At 40.6% G+C, this 19,593-nt stretch overlaps 1 protein-coding gene across 2 annotated transcripts in view; it reads right to left on the reverse strand.

Annotated features, from left to right (window-relative positions):
• The window catches only part of GLIS1 (GLIS family zinc finger 1), a 258,432-nt gene that overhangs the window by 107,526 nt on the left and 131,313 nt on the right, over positions 1-19,593 (reverse strand). For both annotated transcript variants that reach the window (XM_067535552.1, XM_067535553.1), the window contains exon 4: positions 12,988-14,080. In XM_067535552.1, coding sequence (XP_067391653.1) covers positions 12,988-14,080 — 1,093 coding nt within the window. The remainder of the gene's footprint in view (positions 1-12,987; positions 14,081-19,593) is intronic.

Genomic DNA, 19,593 nt, shown 5'->3' on the forward strand with positions numbered 1-19,593 from the left:
AGGAGGATTAAATCGACTCATGCTGCCCTGGCAGCACAGACACTCACAGATTCTTGACTTTCAAGATGTGCTTCTATGGATATGTCTACACTGCAAAAAATTCTGTGACAGAGAGCCTCAGATCCTTCTACAGACTCAGGCTCACGCTACAGCCTAAAAATAGCAGAGTAGATGTTCTGCTCGGGATGGAGTTCAGGCTCTGAGACCACCTCACTTGCCAGATTTCAGAGCCTGAGTGGGAACACCTACACCCCTATAGTGCAAGCCCTGTGAGCCTGAATCTGTAGACCTGGGCTCACAGCTGTGGATTTTTTTATTTTTATTTTTTGCAGTGTAGACCTACACTCTGATTATTCATGCACATCTTTATCACGTGCCTCATTATCATCAGAAACTGATTTTCATAGAATAGCAAAGTTCAGAAATGGAAGACACCAATTAAGTCGGGCAGGCCAGTTCAAGTTCAAGATGGTTTGCTACAATATATTTCCCAGAGTTTAGTCCAGTCCAATTTTAACTGAGGCAAATGATGGGGCTTTTACTAATTCCATAAGGAAATTATTCCACACTCTAGTAGACTCTGTTAGGAAATATTTACTGAAGGTCAAGTTCAAATTTTCCATTGCTCAGCTTCTTCCTATTACTCTTATTTATACCCCTTACACCCTCCTAAACAATTCCTCCCTTTCCTTGTTTTTCTCCTTAGTCCTTGTTTGAGTAAGCTAGACATACTTAATTCGTTTAATCATTCCTTAAAAGTCTCTCTCTCCATCCCCTCAACCATTTGTTAAATTTCCCGTCCTTTGGATGAGTGCCAAAGACACAAACCCGAGAGATGGATATTTGCCATGAAGAAATAGACCTGTAATTCCAAAGCAGTTTAAAACATGATAGTTTGCAGGCTGATGTTCTGTCACTGGAGAGGCTTTTTACAATATTAAAAAGAAATATTAATCCAAATATGCATGTTTTAAAAGGGGCAACAAAATAGTTGTTTTTCATAAAGATTGATCATATTACAATGCAAGTACTAGCAATGTAGGAATTCCCGTAGCAGATCAGACCTGAGGTTCATTTAGTTCACAACATTCCAGTGACCCATCTACTGAAAGTTGTTAGTACTAGCAGCAACAGCACAGATGCAAGAAACCCATGATGGACAGTTATGGCATAACCTACCCTTTGGGGAACTTTCTTGACCTACGTTTGGCTCGTGACCTGAAGCATGAAGCTTTGTAGCCCTGAGAGCTTTCAATATCCATAGACAAGTCTAACCTTTTAATTAATTAATCCTACCAATCTCTTGCAGTCATAGATACTCTGTGGCACTATCTGTAAATAACTGTAAAACGTTTTATACATTTTCTGACATTCTGCTTTATTGGAAAAGCCCCGTGTCTTGGCTGGTGAGAGAACAGATTGGATGGAGGCAAGGCGGCAACGTTTCAAACATCAGAAATGGCACTGTCAAGGATACACAATACGGACAGGTCTGCTGCCTGTTTCCTATAAGTGCAAACAACTTCTGTGATACACACTCATTGGTAGCGCCTATGAGTATAGGTATTATGACTTGTGTCATTCAAGGAGAAGGCCCTTGTTTTCCATGGAAACAGCAGTTGTTGGAGCAGTGGATTGACCGTCTGGGGATTTGTGTTCTATTCATTATTCTGTCACTGGCTTGCTGTGTGATCTCGTGTAACGTCATTTAACCTCTTGGAGCCTCAGCTTCCTCATCTTGTGAAATGGGGATAAAGATCCATACATCTTCCTCACTTGCAAGCTGCCATTTAAGTGCAAAGTATTGTTGTATTTGCATTCAGTTGCACCGTTTAGTGAATCACATCTACACTCTGGTATGTGACTATGTGCCTTTGGCATTATTTGGACAACCCACCCATCTTTCATGCCAACAGAAGCATCTCACCCACGATGAAACAAAAATATAATCTTAGTACATGAGAATAGAGCTCTATGAGAAACAACAGTAATGATTACGAGTAACAGACATTTGAATACTATTTCCCATTACAAACAGTAATGAATCTGTCCTCTCAACACCCCTGGAAGGTATGTAAATACTGTTATCCCCATTCGGAAGATGAGGCCGAAGTGAAATGAACTGCTCAAGAGCACACAGCATATTAATATAAGAACCAGGACTGGACCTCAGACTCTTGGCTTCCAAGCCATTGGTTAGGCCATCAGAAATGCTTCCTCTGTCTCTCATACATACAGATGCAGTATTTTATACATAGGTGTATATAGGTATTGTATATTTATAGTATACATATAGATATATGGATATATATATATATATAGAGAGAGAGAGTCTCTCTCACACACACACACACACTGAAATTATATCAACATGGGTATAGCAGATTAGTTTTACAAGGTTCCCACAAGTCTGATATTCATCAGCCTTATAAATCCAACAGCAACAAAATACCCTTTACAAATATATGTTGAAGCAACATGCTCTTACTCCCAGTCCAGGGGCTGCTGGTTAAATTGACACTCAGGACTGATATTCTACCAGTCACTGATTGACTAACTTTGATTTTGACATTCCCAGGGAATGGTTTTGCTTGCTTGACCTCATTGCAGGGGTTAAAGGAAAGTTGTAAGCATCGGTTCTGAAACACCTGGAAGAATCTCCCTGCATCAAAAGTGCTTTGTAAAAGACTCTCAACTAGGCAATAAAATACTTTTGATGAACTCCTATTTTATCATTACCCATGTAAGAAAAATGTATTGCAAGAATACCAACACAATTCAGGGAAGTAATCATTTGCAGATTTGGTAGGCATTCCCAATTGGCAGAAATGAAAGATTTATTGTTGGGATGATGAAACAAAGAGCAGTTGTGCAAACTTTACTGAGCAGGATTATGAGAACATGCTTTTTCCATTTCCCACTTTTAAATGCCTTGGATGCAGTTTCAAAAGAAAGATCAGGATCAATTATTTAACATTGCAGTTATGCTCTACCTGACTGTAGGATCTCTTCACACATATGTTATCTGTACACAACAATAAAAATATGAGAGCCAGAGGGTACACTGCCCGCCGTAAACAGCAAGCCCAGTCTCAGAAATAAAACTCATATAGTTCTTTGGTTCACTGACTAGCACAGAGATGTGAATAGAAAAAGGCAGGTAATGATAGATGTCTGTGATGTAAAATGTATAGCTATTTGATATGAGGCTGTGTATTTCAGCAAAAAACTACCTGCAACATCCTTAGTTACCTTTCTGCACAGAAAACACAGGTGTCCTGAAAACATTATACAGAGTCAGATCAGTCTGTAGCGACAGTATTCTTTTCAAAAGCTACCACACATCCAAATAAAAGGTTGAGCCTGCAAACCATACTTATATGAATAATACTACTGAAGTGAATGGGGCTCCTTGTGTGAATAAGAATTTACAGGATCAGATCCCAAAGCAAGCTTAAGAAATAAGCGGAAGAGAAAACAATTAAAGAGAAAATAGTTTTTTCTCTTCCCATTTCTGCCAAGGGCTCAGTGTGACCCTGAGCAAGCTGTAGGTGAAGCTCTCTGGGCCATATTTTGATCTCATTTGAACAGGTGTAAATTCAGAGTAACTCTGGATTCACACCTGTGTAAATGGGAGCAGAATTCAGTCCAGAATCTGTACCTGAGTTTATCTACCTGTGAAGTGGGCACAATTATCACCATTCTGAGGATTAATTATTGTTTGTAAAGCGCTTTGAGGTCTTCAAATGAAAGGAGCTATTGAGGCACCAAGTGTTATTATTGAGCTATTGTTATTATTATTGGGCCCATTAATGCAATTCATGATAACAACCAACACTTTACATTCATTACTCCTCCCAACATTCCTGTGCCATGATTATTATTAATTCTGTTTTACATTGGGGGAATCTCAGGGACAGAAAGAATAATGCCAAAGTTTCCAGAAGTGCCCACTGAGTTTCAGTGACTCAAATATTGGATGCCCAGTTTGAGAGATCTAGAACCGGAATTTCATTGATGCTTAGCATCCAGGTGCACTACTCAAGTTGCGCCCTCTCCCCCCATCACCCAAAAGAGCTATTCAATATCAGTGGGTGATTTTGGGAATTGTGGCCTAGGGTTTTTGCCAAAAGTCACAGCGGGTCAGGGTCTGACACAGTTACTCATTGAATTCACAGCGGGTCAGGGTCTGACACGGTTATTCATGCTGAATAGCGCCTGGGGGGTAGTCACAAAAGCAGTTAAGCACCTAAATACCTTTGTGAATCCCACCCCATTATGACAAGTGGCCCCACTGGAATCAACGAGACTATTTGTCAAACAAGGTACTACCTAGTATAAGGGTATCAGAATCTGACCCACAATGAGTTGTACACAGACACAAAGACCATGCTCTGAAGAACCATTGCTTTTTATTTCTCACAAGATTATTAAAAAGCCTGCTACTGCTGGCTTTCCCTGAAGTAACAACCATCTCTCTTTTTAGAGCTGAGATCCAACTGTATACATTACTGTATAAAGTTTTTAATGGGCACTAAATTCCTCTTTCCTTGAGACTGCACTACACGGCCTTTGTGTGGACTGCAAATGCAGGTTAGCATAATGAGTAAATGATATATTTCACTAATGCACAGCATTAAAACGTATTGGCCTAAAAAGAGATGTTAATGAGTCTATTGTTGACAAAGTTTTTAAACAATATTTAATTTTACTGCTTTCTAATTTGACCAAACCCTCAGTCACATGATCCAAGCTATTTTTTTTCCTTTGTGGTTAATTGGTTTTTAAAAAGGCTAAATCACTGAAAGTTCAGAAGAATTCCATGCCATTTTTAACAATCCCCACCGAGCACATGCTTTGAAATAAAGTAAAAACAAAGCACCTAACATCAGGGACACATTCCCTAATGCTTTACTTTAGAGCTTAGAATTTTAAAGCCTACCAATGTCTGTATTATAAAACCAATAATATTCAGATGCAAAACTAAACAGGGATGTGAAATTATTTTTGATAATACGAGTTACCCTCGCATTGCTTCCAGATAGAAGGTTATTGCACTCTGCTCAACAACTGCAGTTAAGCCCACTATGAACAGCCTTCTTAACTGGAACTTCTGGAGAAAATCTGCCTTACTGAAATGATGTGGGGACTCAGCTGAATTATACTTTTGGGACCCAACTGTTGGACATATCTTTGAGGTATTTTTGGTAATATTAAGACTTTCCTACAGAGAACAGATAACTCACAATTATATTTACCGCTTTGCGGTATTTATGACTAGATGGGGAATGAAACTGATTAGGTTTGGGTGCATCACATGATCTTTATCACTGGGCAGATTCACATAGTGAAATTGATGGGCAATTTAATCCCAGACGGGATGCATAGTGAGAAAGAAATCTTGTCACACTTTTGTGACATGGAAATAGTGAACTAGGCTAAAATCTTTAGGAGTTACAACAAACCGGCTCCTTGGAAGTGGGAAGGACTTTCAACTTTTGCATCCTCAGATATGACTAATTTGGTACAATCCATTGATCTGAGTTGCAAAGAAACTGATATTGTGGGCAGCTGGAATGAACTGGGAGTTGGAGGCTGGTTGCAGGATATCCTCAAAAGGAGAGTCCTCTCAAGAGGTCTGTGGATCTGTGCTAAGGGTGGGCTTCAAATAAATCTGTGTTTGGAATATCACCAAGTCAGCCCATAGCAGAGCTGCAAATAATTCCTAGTGTCTTACAATGGGAAAGAATCACTGCTCCCTGAGTTCTGTATGGCAAGTGGCTAACACTGAAAAACATGATATTGAGATGTTATTTCTGCATGCAAGTTGGGCAAAGGGAGGTGAAGAGAGCCTAGGAGACATTTCCCAAGGAGGACTGTGAGCACTGCCTAGAATTTTGGTCATTAGCAGCCAGAGATGGCAGGCTGCAGCTAATAAATTTTAAGATTTTACTCAGGCCATAGTTTACCCTATATTATAAAAAATGAGCGTGAATGACTCTGGTCAATATTGGAGGAGTTCTGATGTGACTAGTTCACTTTTGCATATGACATGGGAGTGCCAAATGGCACAGTAACCGGGGAGAACAGCTACTATGAAAAGCCCTCTTTCATTAAAATTCTCACACTGGACCAGGACCATTAGTTACGTTTTCAGCATCCTGAAATATTTAGTTTTCTGACAAAGATTTGCTGCTTTGGAGGAAAGTGACCCCCCTCCACCACACCACACACCTCGTATGTATCTTGTCAATTGTGCAACGTAGTAAAGAAAGGTAAAAATTCCATCTTTGAACCCATCGTGTGTTTAGCTTATCTCCTACACTACTATACTTGATTACTCCTGTTTTCTTAGCTTACATAACTACAAACATTATTAGTGGTCAGGAAGTTATCCAGCCCTTTAAAAACCCAGCCACAATATCTGATTTGACTATATCTTATTAGCGTGAGTTTCACAGGTTGAGTACACACTGTATTAGAGTGGTATTTCCTAAATGCACAATTTATTTTCATAAATGTTTTCTGGTTCTCTTATTAAGAGTCAATAGTAATGCCTACATGGTATGGTGAGTGCTTCTGCATAAGTATCATGGAAAGATTGACCAATGTATAGATAGTAAATGAATGGAGTGATTATGTTTTAACTATGCCCTCCCAACCATTGAGCAGTTTGATCAAGTCAACTGAAATAAAGATCGATGCAAACAGTCTTCTTCCTTATGAAAGGAATAATTCTTATGCAAGTCCCATGCTGTACCTCTACCTTTCCTTATTACCCTTCTCTTGATCCCTTCAATCTCCTATGTCACTTTCTGAAGGTAGCTTTACCAAAGTTGAACACAGTCCTTTAGAAGAGGGCATTAAACAGTGGCAGATATAACTGATTTTATTTAGATTTATGCAAATGTAAAAAGAGAGGCACCTATACAAAACCCTTGGTGACCCGACACAAATTAGAGGAACACAGATAACAATTAGCAGCCAACCTCATAACAGCCCCAAAACTCAACCACCTGTGGAGCTCCCATGAACCCCACCCTACACATACATCTAACCCCCATCAAATTCCTCCCTGTCCATCAGCCTGATCAAATAGATGCATGCATGCACTGAAGGTCAACTAACCATGGCTATTCTGGCCCAACGAGAAAAGCTGGTTCCAAAGCTGAGGACCTTCACAGAAAATGCTCTGCCACAGGCCCCTCTCTCTTAAGTCAAGAGGAAACCAGCACAAGAATCTTTGCTGACTGTATCTATGTCAGTACAGCTCAAAGACAGAGGTGGTCTTTCAAGTAGGTAGCTCTGAGCCTTTTAGGAAAAAAGTATTGTCTGTACTATCTTCTTTTTCTTTCTAATGCACCAAAGAATTTTATTTTCTTTTAAATTGCATCGGATCACTGAACAATCACCTTCATTGAGCTAACTACACACAATCACTTCTAAATCATTTGCTTCCTGGGATCCTGCAAGTTCAAAGCTCAACCATGTACAGTCTATAAACAAAATTCAGACTTGCTTATGTGCATCAAAGTTAAATTTCATGTGCCATCCTGCTGTCCAATATTTCAGTGCATTCAAGACTATCTGTAATGTCACACAATCTGCAGTGGTTTAAATAAACAAATAAATTTAGTATCATCACCAAACCACCGACTTCCTGTCCTCCTCCTCCTAACCACACAAAGCTCTTAATCCTCCTGTTCCTAGATAGCATAAGCGCTGCATGGGAAACTCAATTTAAAAAGAACTTCTGGGAATGTGGTTATTCTCTTGGGTAGAATGAGGGTTTTTACCATTGACTTTAATGGCAGTGAAGTTAGGCCAACATTAGCATTTTTTAGTATACTACCCCTGGCATCTATGCATTATTGTTCTGTGCTCCCACAATACCCTCCCTTCAGAGATCTGAAAACACTTTACAAACATGAATGAAATAGTCCTCACAACACTTCTTTAAGGTAGGTCAAGATTAGCTTCATTTTACAGATGAAGAAACTGAGATTCAGATCCACATCCTTTCTGTGTTTCCTTAAACTACACAAACATCAATGCACATATAATTATGTCAATCAGGTAATGGCATGCACAAGTAGAGAATGTCCCTGCTGTTGAAGGATTGTCCCCTATAATATGTGACTGGAGCTACAGCCTACAGAGACTACAGTATCCAACACACCTTGCAGCATTTTGATCAAAACAGATTCCTCATTGGCTGCTGTTGGCAATGGCAACTACTCACTATCCACTGAGATCACAGATTTCCCATTGGCTGCTAGCAATATGAATCAGCTCAGAATGCACCACTCCGCATAGGTGTAGTAATCAAGCTCCTACCCCCGACTAGTTACCATATTTTCTCAGGCGCTTTTGAAGTTAAGGTTAAAATATTCCAAATTATCCATGAAAGAGATTTATAAAATACCTTATGTAAAGGGAAAAAGTATAGTAGTCACTATAGTAGTAGTAGTCATACTTCTAGTATGTCGAGTAATACTAGTAGTCATAAATAAGTAGTCACTTATTTGTATAGTCCTGCGTACAGAGAACTGCAACATGGGTAGCTATTTCAGAGAGCAAGATGGTTAGCTAATGTGATGTAGTTGCCTGAGTACAAGATCCAAGGTTGGGAACTCTTGAGTTCCAATGCTGTCCAGGAGGCATATTCTTAGGTGTCATTAGGCAAATCACGTAACTTCTTTGTGCCCCAGTTTCCTTATTTGTAATGTGGCCATTATCATACCTACCCCCCATGTGAATTGATCCATTAGTTACTATGTTTAGATTAAAAGAGCTAATTATTAACACCATATGTAGATTTTTTTTTTGGTACAACAGGTGCACTCAGAAGCCCCAACCAGGCCAGGCCCTATCATGCTGCATTTTGTACGTACATACATAAAATAAAACAATGTCTTCTCCAAAGAGCTTGCAATTAAAGAAGGAACGAGATGTGACAAATGGATGTAGAACACCACAGGGATGGAGGAGAGAAAGCAAGAGTGAAAACAACAGGCTACATAGTTTGCTTATTTAAGATAAGTGAACTAGAGATGTTAATGAATGAGAGACAGGCCACCTGTCAAGCCGTTATCATTTGTGGATGACATGAGCACCACAATTTATGAGGCTTAGTTTCTATTAACATAAATAAGTTGCATGAGCAGAAATTAGATTTTCTTAATTCTCTTCACTCTTAGTTGCCCAAGTTTGAAAATGGAGTTGCTTGAAAACACACACACACACATTGTAGTCTTGTTTATTTTTTATGAAGCTACCACTGTGCAGGAGAAACTGAAAGAGACGACCCACTAGTTGTTTTGTCCAAATCAAACAATCTTAGGCCTAAAAAAGCTGAACAAGCAGCCATTTATTCACATTTTCAAACAGGGACTTCGAGTTAGTCTACAGTATTTAGGGATCACTACTTTTCCATACACCAAAATGATGGTAGAACTGAAAGACAGCAAAAGATGAATCTATGAGAAATATTTTTTTAAATTAAAACCATTTAAGCTTGCTAATTTTTGCTGTCTCAGACAATCAAAATTCCAATTGTCTGGGACATCAAATCTAAAAAAGCATGAAATTAATCTTCAGAAGTTCAAGTCTTAAGTACATTGCATCATTATTTTTGTTGGATATATTTTCGATTATAATGCAGATGAACCCCAAATTTAATAAAACTAAAATAACATGAGTTAAGTATGAAACATAACAGGATATTGCAGAGAGATTAGGTAGTTTCCTTTAGACTACTTGCAGAGCCCAAGGAAAAATCAAACGCAAGGAACACACAATGAGAGAAGGCACCGCTTAATTAAAATATTTCACTGAATAGGAAAGCAGAATACTCAGAGTACAGGTTTTGGCAACAAAATACAGAAAGTACAAGAAGTACCCAAAATGTCAGTAGTTCCTCTACGGCAGATGTCATTTTGTCTTTCAACTGTCCGTAGTAGAGAAAGAAGCATGCTAGCTAAATTTAAACCAGCTGTAATGATGAGAGTGTTACAGTTGGACTGGAAGAAGCTTACCTCATGAAAGTATTGTGGAAACTGCTGTTGGAAAGATAATAAAAGGATTAACTGCAGTTTTAGTGGACCATTTACTTTTCAATCAAAATGTCTCATGTATTTCCTGTTCTCAAGTGGCTTGAATTCCAAAATTCCTTTGTCTATTACAGTACATAGTAGCAAAGCCTGTCATAAGAAATTAATAATTTTACATGGAAGAAAACTTTTATTTATATGGATTGAGTGCTACTTGTGCTAGCTGCCCTTGAACAGCTTCAATAACTAGTTAGCCAGCAATCTTACTCGGCAAAAAAAAGAAGAAAATCAGCAGCCTCAAAAAGGAAGAAGTGTGCACAATGAGTATTTGTAAGCAATGAAAGAAAATCCCCATGACAAATACCAAGAGATGTAAAGTTGATGAACAGGGCAACAAAACTCCACCAGTCAGAACAAAACAAAACCCAAGACCTCAATAGATGCAAAATGAATGGCCTTATTAATTTCCAGGGGTAACAACACAATTATTAGCCCACCAAAAGATAACCAATGATGTAAAACGACATAATATCACAGCACAAAGAAAACACTACACAGCAATAATTTTTAAAAAGGGAATGTAATTCAGCAGGCAAACAATCCCCGTTTGAGGATAATAATTTTAAGAAGATGTGTCTGTGGTTTAAGATCTTGCACTGCTAGATAAAGTGTTGTCAACAGCAGGAAGCTGGACTTGCAAAGAAGATGCATTTTTAATGTGCCCCAAGAGTCCGGTTTTACCATAGCATAGGACGTCAGGTCTCAATGATTATTACCTGGTGATATTCTTTTGTTCTGGCTACGGAAGGGGTTAACTGCTCATTGACGTCATGCTCTTAATTATCTTTGGGGCACAGAGAGTGTTGGCGTGATTACACTGTCAGCTGTAATGAACTACCTACATGGGCAGCACAATGTTTCCAGCATGTCCGACATGCAGGTTTTCGTCGGTCCTTTCACAACACTAAATTTTTTAGATGTTATCAGTAGCCTATTATTTAATGCAGACTAACAAAGTGACTGACTGGGGGAATTTTTAGTGCTACATAAACTAACTTCTGTGGTATTTACAGACTCTTATCTGAACACTGCCTGGGAATGTAACATTAAAAATCTGCTATACAATAGCTGTCAAATATGCATCTTGGCGAAAATGAAGAAGGGTCTCCATTCCCTGTTGGAGTAAATCTAGCACTCTCTATTGTATCTTTCATCATCATACAAAAGCTAACCCAGCTTCTCCATTTTATCATTTTCCTTTAAAAAAAAAAAAAAAAAAAAAAAACCTGAAAGAAACGAGGAGAGGAGATTGTTTTCGTTTCTTTGTAAGTAATTAAAAAACATATACAAAGCCAGTTCCACTGTGAAATCCAGATGGCTTAGCAGTTTCATTCCATTTTTATTTGTAAGAAGGGGGTTTTCATTTTTTTTTTAAACATTTATGGCAATAAAAATAACTAAGTAGTTTAAATTCCTCTGTGTTTTTATAAGAGATTTGGTACTACTTATGAAACTGAGGCAAAAGGTGATCATCTGTATGAGTACTCTTGCTTGATAAATTAGACACATACAGTTATCACTCTTAAAAATTTTCCATTTTACCACAAGCAACAAAATAATGATGCCTCACTATTTGTATTATTTCCACTGTTATTCCCTATACATGGTTACAGGGAATACTTATTGAAGAATAATAATGATATTAAGATAACATTATTCAGTTATCTAAAGCAAATGAAAAGTTGTTTAGGTTACTCAATGATTACCTGTTCTGTTCATTCCCTCTGAAGCAACTGGCATTGGCCACTGTCAGAAGACAGGATACTGGGCTAGATGGACCATTGGTCTGACCCAGTATGGCCATTCTTAGGTTCTTATATAGCACTTTTTTCTGGCAAAGCAAGAAATATTGCATATTACTTTTCCTCCCCTCCAACCCATCATTAATATTTGACACAAGGCCTGCAGACATTTCCATCACCAAATATATATATACATATTTAAAGCCCATTCTTGAAATAATGGACTTCATTCTGGCCTAACCTTCTGATGAGTATTTCTCACTATAAGACTTTGATTTAGCAGATTTCAAAAAAATCTTTGAAAATGTCATGGCTCAATTTGGAAGCTCATGTTAAACTTATTTTATTTTACCTAGTCTCTTCAAGGTCTCATATTATCACTGCTCCCAGCATGTGGAAAGCTCTATGGAAGTCGTTAACTTTTATTTTAATTTGGCCACATTATCATCATAGTTTGCAGATGAACAGACAGCAGTTCTCAAGATCCTCTTTTTGGAATGCTGATATTATTTACAATAGCTTGCTCAGAGGAGAATAAAGAGTTTTATTTTTTTAGAACACTCTATCTTGCAAGTTCAAAAAAAACCCCACCAAAACCCAAAAAAACAACCCGTAACAACTTTAGAAAACCTCATTAAGATAGTCTGATATTCTGATTTAACCATTTTAAATCCTTAATATGATTCTTTTTTCTTTTCCCAACTATCATCTCAAACTTTTGCACTAATAACTCTATGGGTTATTGTTCAGAGGGAGGAATGAAAAGAATTTAATTAGATGTGTTTTATGTTTCTTTATTAAAAATGTCACCCGAGGCTCAGTGACTCTTGTTTTACATTAAATGACTGTTGCTTGCTTTGATCATCATTTTATTAATGCTTTAATGAATATTTTAAAAAAATAAACCATTGTATTAAAAGTTAAGCTTTCATATAAGGGAAAGCTCTTTTCCAAGAGCTACAATATTTATTACTCAAACATTTCCTTTAAAATTAAGTTCCTTCCCCAATTTTCCTTAAAACAAACCAAGTTACAGTAAAGCACGATAATTATATTGGAATAATATTGAAGAAAGAGAGAGCAAGTGAGCAGAGTAGCATGTTTCTATTCAAACAAACATATTCCAGACTTACCATACACTTGTTTGGTTTTTCTCCAGAATGAACCCTCATATGAATCAGCAGTTTGTAACGAGCATTGAAAGGCTTATACCGACGGACGCAGCCTGCCCAGAAGCAAGTAAAGTCCTCTCCCTTCCGCTGGTCAATGTGTGTTTTTTCTAGGTGTCTGACCAGTTCATCTTGTTGGTCATAAGTGGCATTGCAGTCAATCCACCGACAGATCTGTTTGCCATTACTGATCTCTTGTTCATCTCCTTCACTGGGCTGAAGGGACTTTGGAGACACGGAGACGTGTAAATGAGGCAACGTCCCTTGAGTCTGGTTTAGCTGCTGGTGCAAATGGTAAGGCGGTGGCAGCCCTTGACGATGCCGAAAGAGCTCTGTGTTAGAGGAATAATCGTCGACCGGTTCTTGTTTTAAGAAACTCACCTTCTGGCTGCTGTGTGAGGCCTCTTGCTGAGGAATACCAGTACCATTCATCATAAGGCTAAGACTTGCATTTTCCTCTATCTGCTGCATTTGTAGCGGATCACAGTCACCTCTGTCACATTCAGAGGAAATAGGTACAAGGCATGGTGAAGGAGAAGGAAGACTGCAAGGGTTCCCAGGCTGAGAGCAAGACTGGGGGCGAGAAGATTTCTGAGCACTGTGGTGACTGAGCTCCGCAGGATGAGAGGAAATGCCAGTCGAATTAGTCCGCAGTCCATTCACGCAGGTGACCAGAGATGTCTGCGATGTGCGGATAATAGCTGTAATATCGATTCCTTCAGCTGAAGATGGCATGACAGAAATGCATCTCTTCTTCAGGTTGCTTGATTGTAGCCTGGCTGAGTGTTGAGGGCTGCCAAGTGACAATGAACCTAGGGAGGAGCTATGTTCATTATTAAACAAGTACGATGAAAGTGAATTTGTAAAGCTATTATTCATTAGGTCTATTTCAGGATGCAGACTGCCAGCGGCTCGTAGTTCCATTCCCTCTGTAGTCCTTCTATGTGCAGACACCGCCGACAGAACCTTATAATCACCTGGGCACTCTTGCTTAATGTGCTGAGCTGGGTAACTTCCATTCATGCACGAAGTGGAAGAATCGACGGAGTCTTGAAACCTGGGAGACGTGTAATACAGGTTCATTAAACATCACTAACTGCAGCAGAATTTATGATTTTTGAACAAGATGAAATTTTTATGAAGCCCTTGAGAATTAAACCACTTATTCTCTACCGTACATTGTCTGTCTCTTCCAACAATTAACCAGAAATTCTGTAATGTTTCCTCTATGGCTGTGAATAGGTAGCATCATTTTACATGGGATTAATTTTACACAGTGGGTTATTGTATAAATAAACTCCCCACCACCACTACTACTGGCAACTCATCAATTCCAATCTATAGGGTCAATGTACAGATCGAGCAAAATAATAGCAAATAGTGTGACGTTTAAGGCTTTAGCCATATTTGAGATTTTTGAATGCAAGCATTTTGGTCAGAGCACACAGGGAAAGTGTTTTGGAGTTCTTGCATAACTCACAATGCTGGCATTGATTTTGTTCACACTTTAAAGAGACATTCACCATTACAAAATTCACAAAATTTCAACTCACAAGGAACTTGTTTGAGGAAAACTGATCAGCTGAAAAAAGGGGGATGTGAGGAAATAACTGGAACTGATAGCCAATGTTTCAATGTATAATGGTCACCAAAAAAAAACATGCTAGTTGCCTTAGTTCAGTGATTCTCAACCTTTTCCCTCCCAGGGCAACCCATTTTTATCTAGCTGGGATGTAGCCAGGACCCCTCTGCCATATGGTAATATGGGAAGGATACAGTAAAACTGACTCCCTAACATTTGTTCAAAACCCTACTGAGAGTCAGAACCCACAAGGTAGGAACCCATGCCTTAGGTAACTAAATAGGGTTAGGGACATAAGAACAGCCATATCAGATGAGATCCGTGCTCCATCTAGTCCTGCCTCTAACACTGGGCAATACAAATTGGATCAGGAGGAAGAGAACTAAAAAAACTCTATAACAGACCATTTTGAAATAACCTGCCTAGAGGGGAAGTTTTTTCCTAATATTTGCTTTCAGGCAATCAGTGATTGGCTTAAAGCATAAAGTTTTATCTCTCTTATAAATATTTATCATAGCTGACAGAACTGTGTGTGTATTATTTCTCACTATTAGCAGCTGTTCCCTGGGTTTTCCTACAGCTTATGTAGGACATAGGCCTTGTGCTGGCCCTCTCCACAATGGTGAATTTCACACTGCTGAGGATTGTAGGGAACACTGCAAACACGGAGGTAACTATGGTTATTCGGCAAGTTTTTAAGGAAACCATATTTAAGACAAACTCAGAGAACATTGTAAAGAGCAAGCATTGTGTGTACATGCAGAACATATAGGCAGATAACTACTGATAATGAGTCAAACATGCAGGTACCATGCCACATGTGTAATGGAAATATTTATATGGTAAATCACAGAGACATGAGGTAGATTCCATTTATCTTACAACTTGACTAGTTCATGTGCATTCTGCTCACTAATCCAGTTTTGTGGGGACTGTTCTAACATTCCAACTACGGGCAGCTTTCCAAAACCTACCAATTAAAAAAAACACACCCACAAAAAAAGTTTCTTACCCACAACAAGGAGAGATTTGTCAAAAAGATTACACTGCACTGAGACTCAGGACTGGCAATATTCAGTCTTCTACTTGACAGGTTTATGATCTAGTATCCTGTGAACCGTCAGTGCCGGGTGTAAGAGTTTTAATCCCGAACAAGAGAACTAGAATTCCCTACTTTTCATTAAGATACAGCTCTCAGAGCTTGAATTGTGACATTACAACTTTAAAAATACTATTTAAAATAATTTTTAGTGGTTTCATAGAATCATAGAAGCTTAGAGTTGGAAGGGACCTCAGGAAGTCATCCAGTCCAACCCGCTGCTCAAAGCAGGACTAACCTCAGCTAAATCATCCCAGCCAGGGCTTTGTCAAGCCACAGCTTAAAAACCTCTAAAGATGGAGAGTCCACCACCTCCCTAGATAACTCATTCCAGTGCTTCACCACCCTCCTAGTGAAAAACTTTTTCCTAATATCCAACCCAGACCTCCTCAACTGCAACTTGAGACCATTGGTCCTTGTTCTGTCATCTACCACCATTGAAAACAGCCTAGCTCCATCCTCCCTGGAACCCCCTTCCAGGTAGTTAAAGGCTGCTATCAAATCCCCCCTCATTCTTCTCTTTTGCAGACTTAACAAGCCTAGTTCCCTCAGCCTCTCCACATAAGTCTTGTGCTCCAAGCCCCCTAATCATTTTTCTTGCCCTCTGCTGGACTCTCTCCAACTTATCCACATCCTTTTTGTAGTGGGGGGCCCAAAACTAGACACAATACTCCAAATGCGGCCTCACCAATGCCGAATAGAGAGGAATAATCACTTCCCTTGATCTGGCTGGCAATGCTTCTACTAATGCAGCCCAATATGCTATTAGCCTTCTTGGCAACCAGGGCATACTGCTGACTCATATCCAGCTTCTTATCCACTGTAACCCCCAGGTCCTTTTCTGCAGAACTACTGCCTAGCCCGTCGGTCCCCAATCTGTAGCTGTCATGGGATTCTTCCATCCTAAGTACAGGACTCTGCACTTGTCCTTGTTGAACCTCATAAAATTTCTTTTGGCCCAATCCTCCAATTTGTCCAGGTCACTCGGCATCCTATCCCTACCTTCCAGGGTATCTACCACTCCCCCTGGCTTAGTGTCATCTGCAAACTTGCTTGTTTCCATGATCTGTCTTTATCATTTCTCTCTCCCTCTAGCTTCGTAGTGTTGGTATCATGGTAACCGAGGCACCTGGTTTTAAAGATGGCAAGGTTTAAAAAAAAAAAAAAAGTTCTAATGCATTTTTAACGCCTCTAAAACATTTCTAAACCCATCTGTCTGTAAACTACTTGGCAAAACATATGATGGAGTGGAAGCAATGTTTTGCTGACTCTCATTTAGGATGGCCGGCACAGCTCATGTTTAGCTTCACTGCGCAGTAGTAATGCTGCCATCCTAGATGCATCATAAGAAACATTTTAGAGTGCACCACACACCTCACAATGTTTCCTATTATTTAATCTATTCTATATTAGACCTCATCACAACATTTCAGGACACAGGTCCACCTGGGCGGGGGGGTTGACACACTCAAAAGGGGCAGATTGCTCCGGGCTCCCTGTTTGAGAGGGCCCCCAAACTGAGTGGTGTTGTGACCTCAGGTTTCACCCAGGGGCCCCTCCTCCATCCATGACAGAGGGGTGATTGGGCCAAATTTCAGTGAGTAGTGTTGCAACCTAACATGGGGGGGGGGTCACAAGGCCCAGAGTGAGGAGCCAGACCCAACCCAGTGGGACAGGAGTTGCCACTGCAGGCAGGCTTGGTCCCCATACCTCCCCCACCCCCCAAGGCTTCCCCTCAGTGGTAACTTTTTTGGAAGGGGAGGGGGCTCAGTTTCAGATTTTGCCCAGGCCCCCCATAAAACCTTGTGTGGCCCTGCAGCTTACATTGTATAAAGCTAGTAAGACCATTATCTTTCAGCCTGAGACACTGAATCCACATTATTACCTAAGGGCCCTATCCTGTAAGAGCTACAAGCATGGAATTCCATCTGGCATCCTAGAATCATAGACATGCAGGCCTGGAAGGGACCTTGGTAATTTATCTAGTCCAGTCCCTTGCACTGAGACAGGACTAAATGTTATTTAGACCATCCCTGACAGGTGTTCGTCTAACCTGTTCTTAAAAACCTCCAGTAACGGAGATTCCACAGCCTCCCGAGATATTTGTTTCAGTGCTTAGCTACCCTCACAGTTAGGAAGTTTTCCGTATGTCTAACCTAAATCTCCCTTGCTGCAATTTAAGCTCATTACTTCATGTGCTGTCCTGAGTGGTTAAGGAGAACAATTTATCACCCTCCTATTTATAACAACCTTTTATGTATTTGAACAATGTTATGTCCCCCACTCAGTCTTCTTTTCTCCAGACTAAACAAACCCAATTTTTTCAATCTGTTCTCACAGATCATGTTTTCTAGAATTTTAATCATTTTTGTTGCTCTCCTCTGGACTTTCTCAAGTTTGTTCACATCTTTTCAAAAGTGTGGTGTGCAGAACTGGACGCAGTATTCCAGTTAGGCCTTATCAGTGCTGAATAGAGTAGAAGAATTACTTCTCGCGTCTTGGTTACAGAACTCCTGCTAATGCATCCCAGAATGATCTTCGCTTATTTTGCAACAGTATTACATTGTTGACTCTTGTTTAGTTTGTGATCTGTTATATCCAGATCCTTTTCTGCAGTATTCCTTCTTAGCAAGTCATTTCCCACTTAGTATTTGTACAACTGATTATTGCTTCTTAAGTATAGTACTTTGCAATTTTACTTATTGAATTTCATCCTATTTATTTCAGACCTTTTTTCCAGTTTGTCAAGATCATTTTGAATTCTAAAGCTGTCCTCCAAAGCGCCTGCAACCTCTCCCAGCTTGATATTATCCACAAATGAGAAGGTCGGTGAAGGCAGAAGGCAGTAGAAGAGTGCTGGATGGGAGATATGTGAGCCCCAGAATGCTCCGGGCTTTGTTCCCTGCTGACTCACTCAGAACCACTGGGGGCAATTAGGAGCAGCTGAGGCTGATTAGTGATCAGCCAGGTGCTCCATAAAAGGGCTCCGCCCCAAACACACAGTGCACGAGCTGGAGGAAGTAGGAGTGCTGTGCTGCTGTGCTGAGCTGTGCTGTGCTGTGCTGTGCTGTGCTGTGCTGTGCTGTGCTGTGCTGTGCTGTGCTGTGCTGTGCTGTGCTGTGCTGTGCTGTGCTGTGCTGTGCTGTGCTGTGCTGTGCTGTGCTGTGCTGTGCTGTGCTGTGCTGTGCTGTGCTGTGCTGTGTGAGGTGAGGTGAGGTGAGGTGTGTGTGAGGTGAGGTGAGGTGAGGTGAGGTGAGGTGAGGTGAGGTGAGGTGAGGTGAGGTGAGGTGAGGTGAGGTGAGGTGAGGTGAGGTGAGGTGAGGTGAGGTGAGGTGAGGTGAGAGGAGTGCTGTGCTGTGCTGTGGTGAGGTGAGGTGAGGTGAGAGGAGTGCTGAGCGGTGGTGATAGGAGTACGGAGCTGTGCCGAGGAACGAGCTGGTGAGCAGAGCGCTGTGGTGGAGCAGTGAGGAGGAAGGTACCAGCTCCAGAAGCCAGAAAGACTGAAGGAGGGGGAAAATTAGCCCAGGGGAAGAGTGTGCCGTCTGGAAAGCAGTACCAGCAGCACATAGCTGCTTCTTATAGGGCCCCTGGGCTGGGACCCGGAGGAGCGGGTGGGCCCGGGTCCCTACCCCCTCCTTGTGGGAAGACGGGGTGACGGGCAACTTCCTGGCCCACTACAAGCAGGAAGGTGCGAGACCCACTGAGAAAAGCCGGCCATCAGCCACACGTGGTGTCAGAAGTGGGATAATCGCGCAGTGGGTTTGAACCAGGGAGACCCCAACCCACCCCGCTACTAAGATGGAGGATGTGGTGAAAGCCCTGGTGCAAGCCACAGCCGCCCAGCAGGAAGCTACCCGGGTCCAGGCAGTAGCCCAGCGGGAGGCCGTAC

Source organism: Emydura macquarii, unplaced genomic scaffold (assembly GCF_026122565.2).
Source record: "Emydura macquarii macquarii isolate MOO-44397 ecotype Brisbane River unplaced genomic scaffold, CSIRO-AGI_Emac_v2 contig_3506, whole genome shotgun sequence".
NCBI lineage: Eukaryota > Metazoa > Chordata > Testudines > Chelidae > Emydura > Emydura macquarii.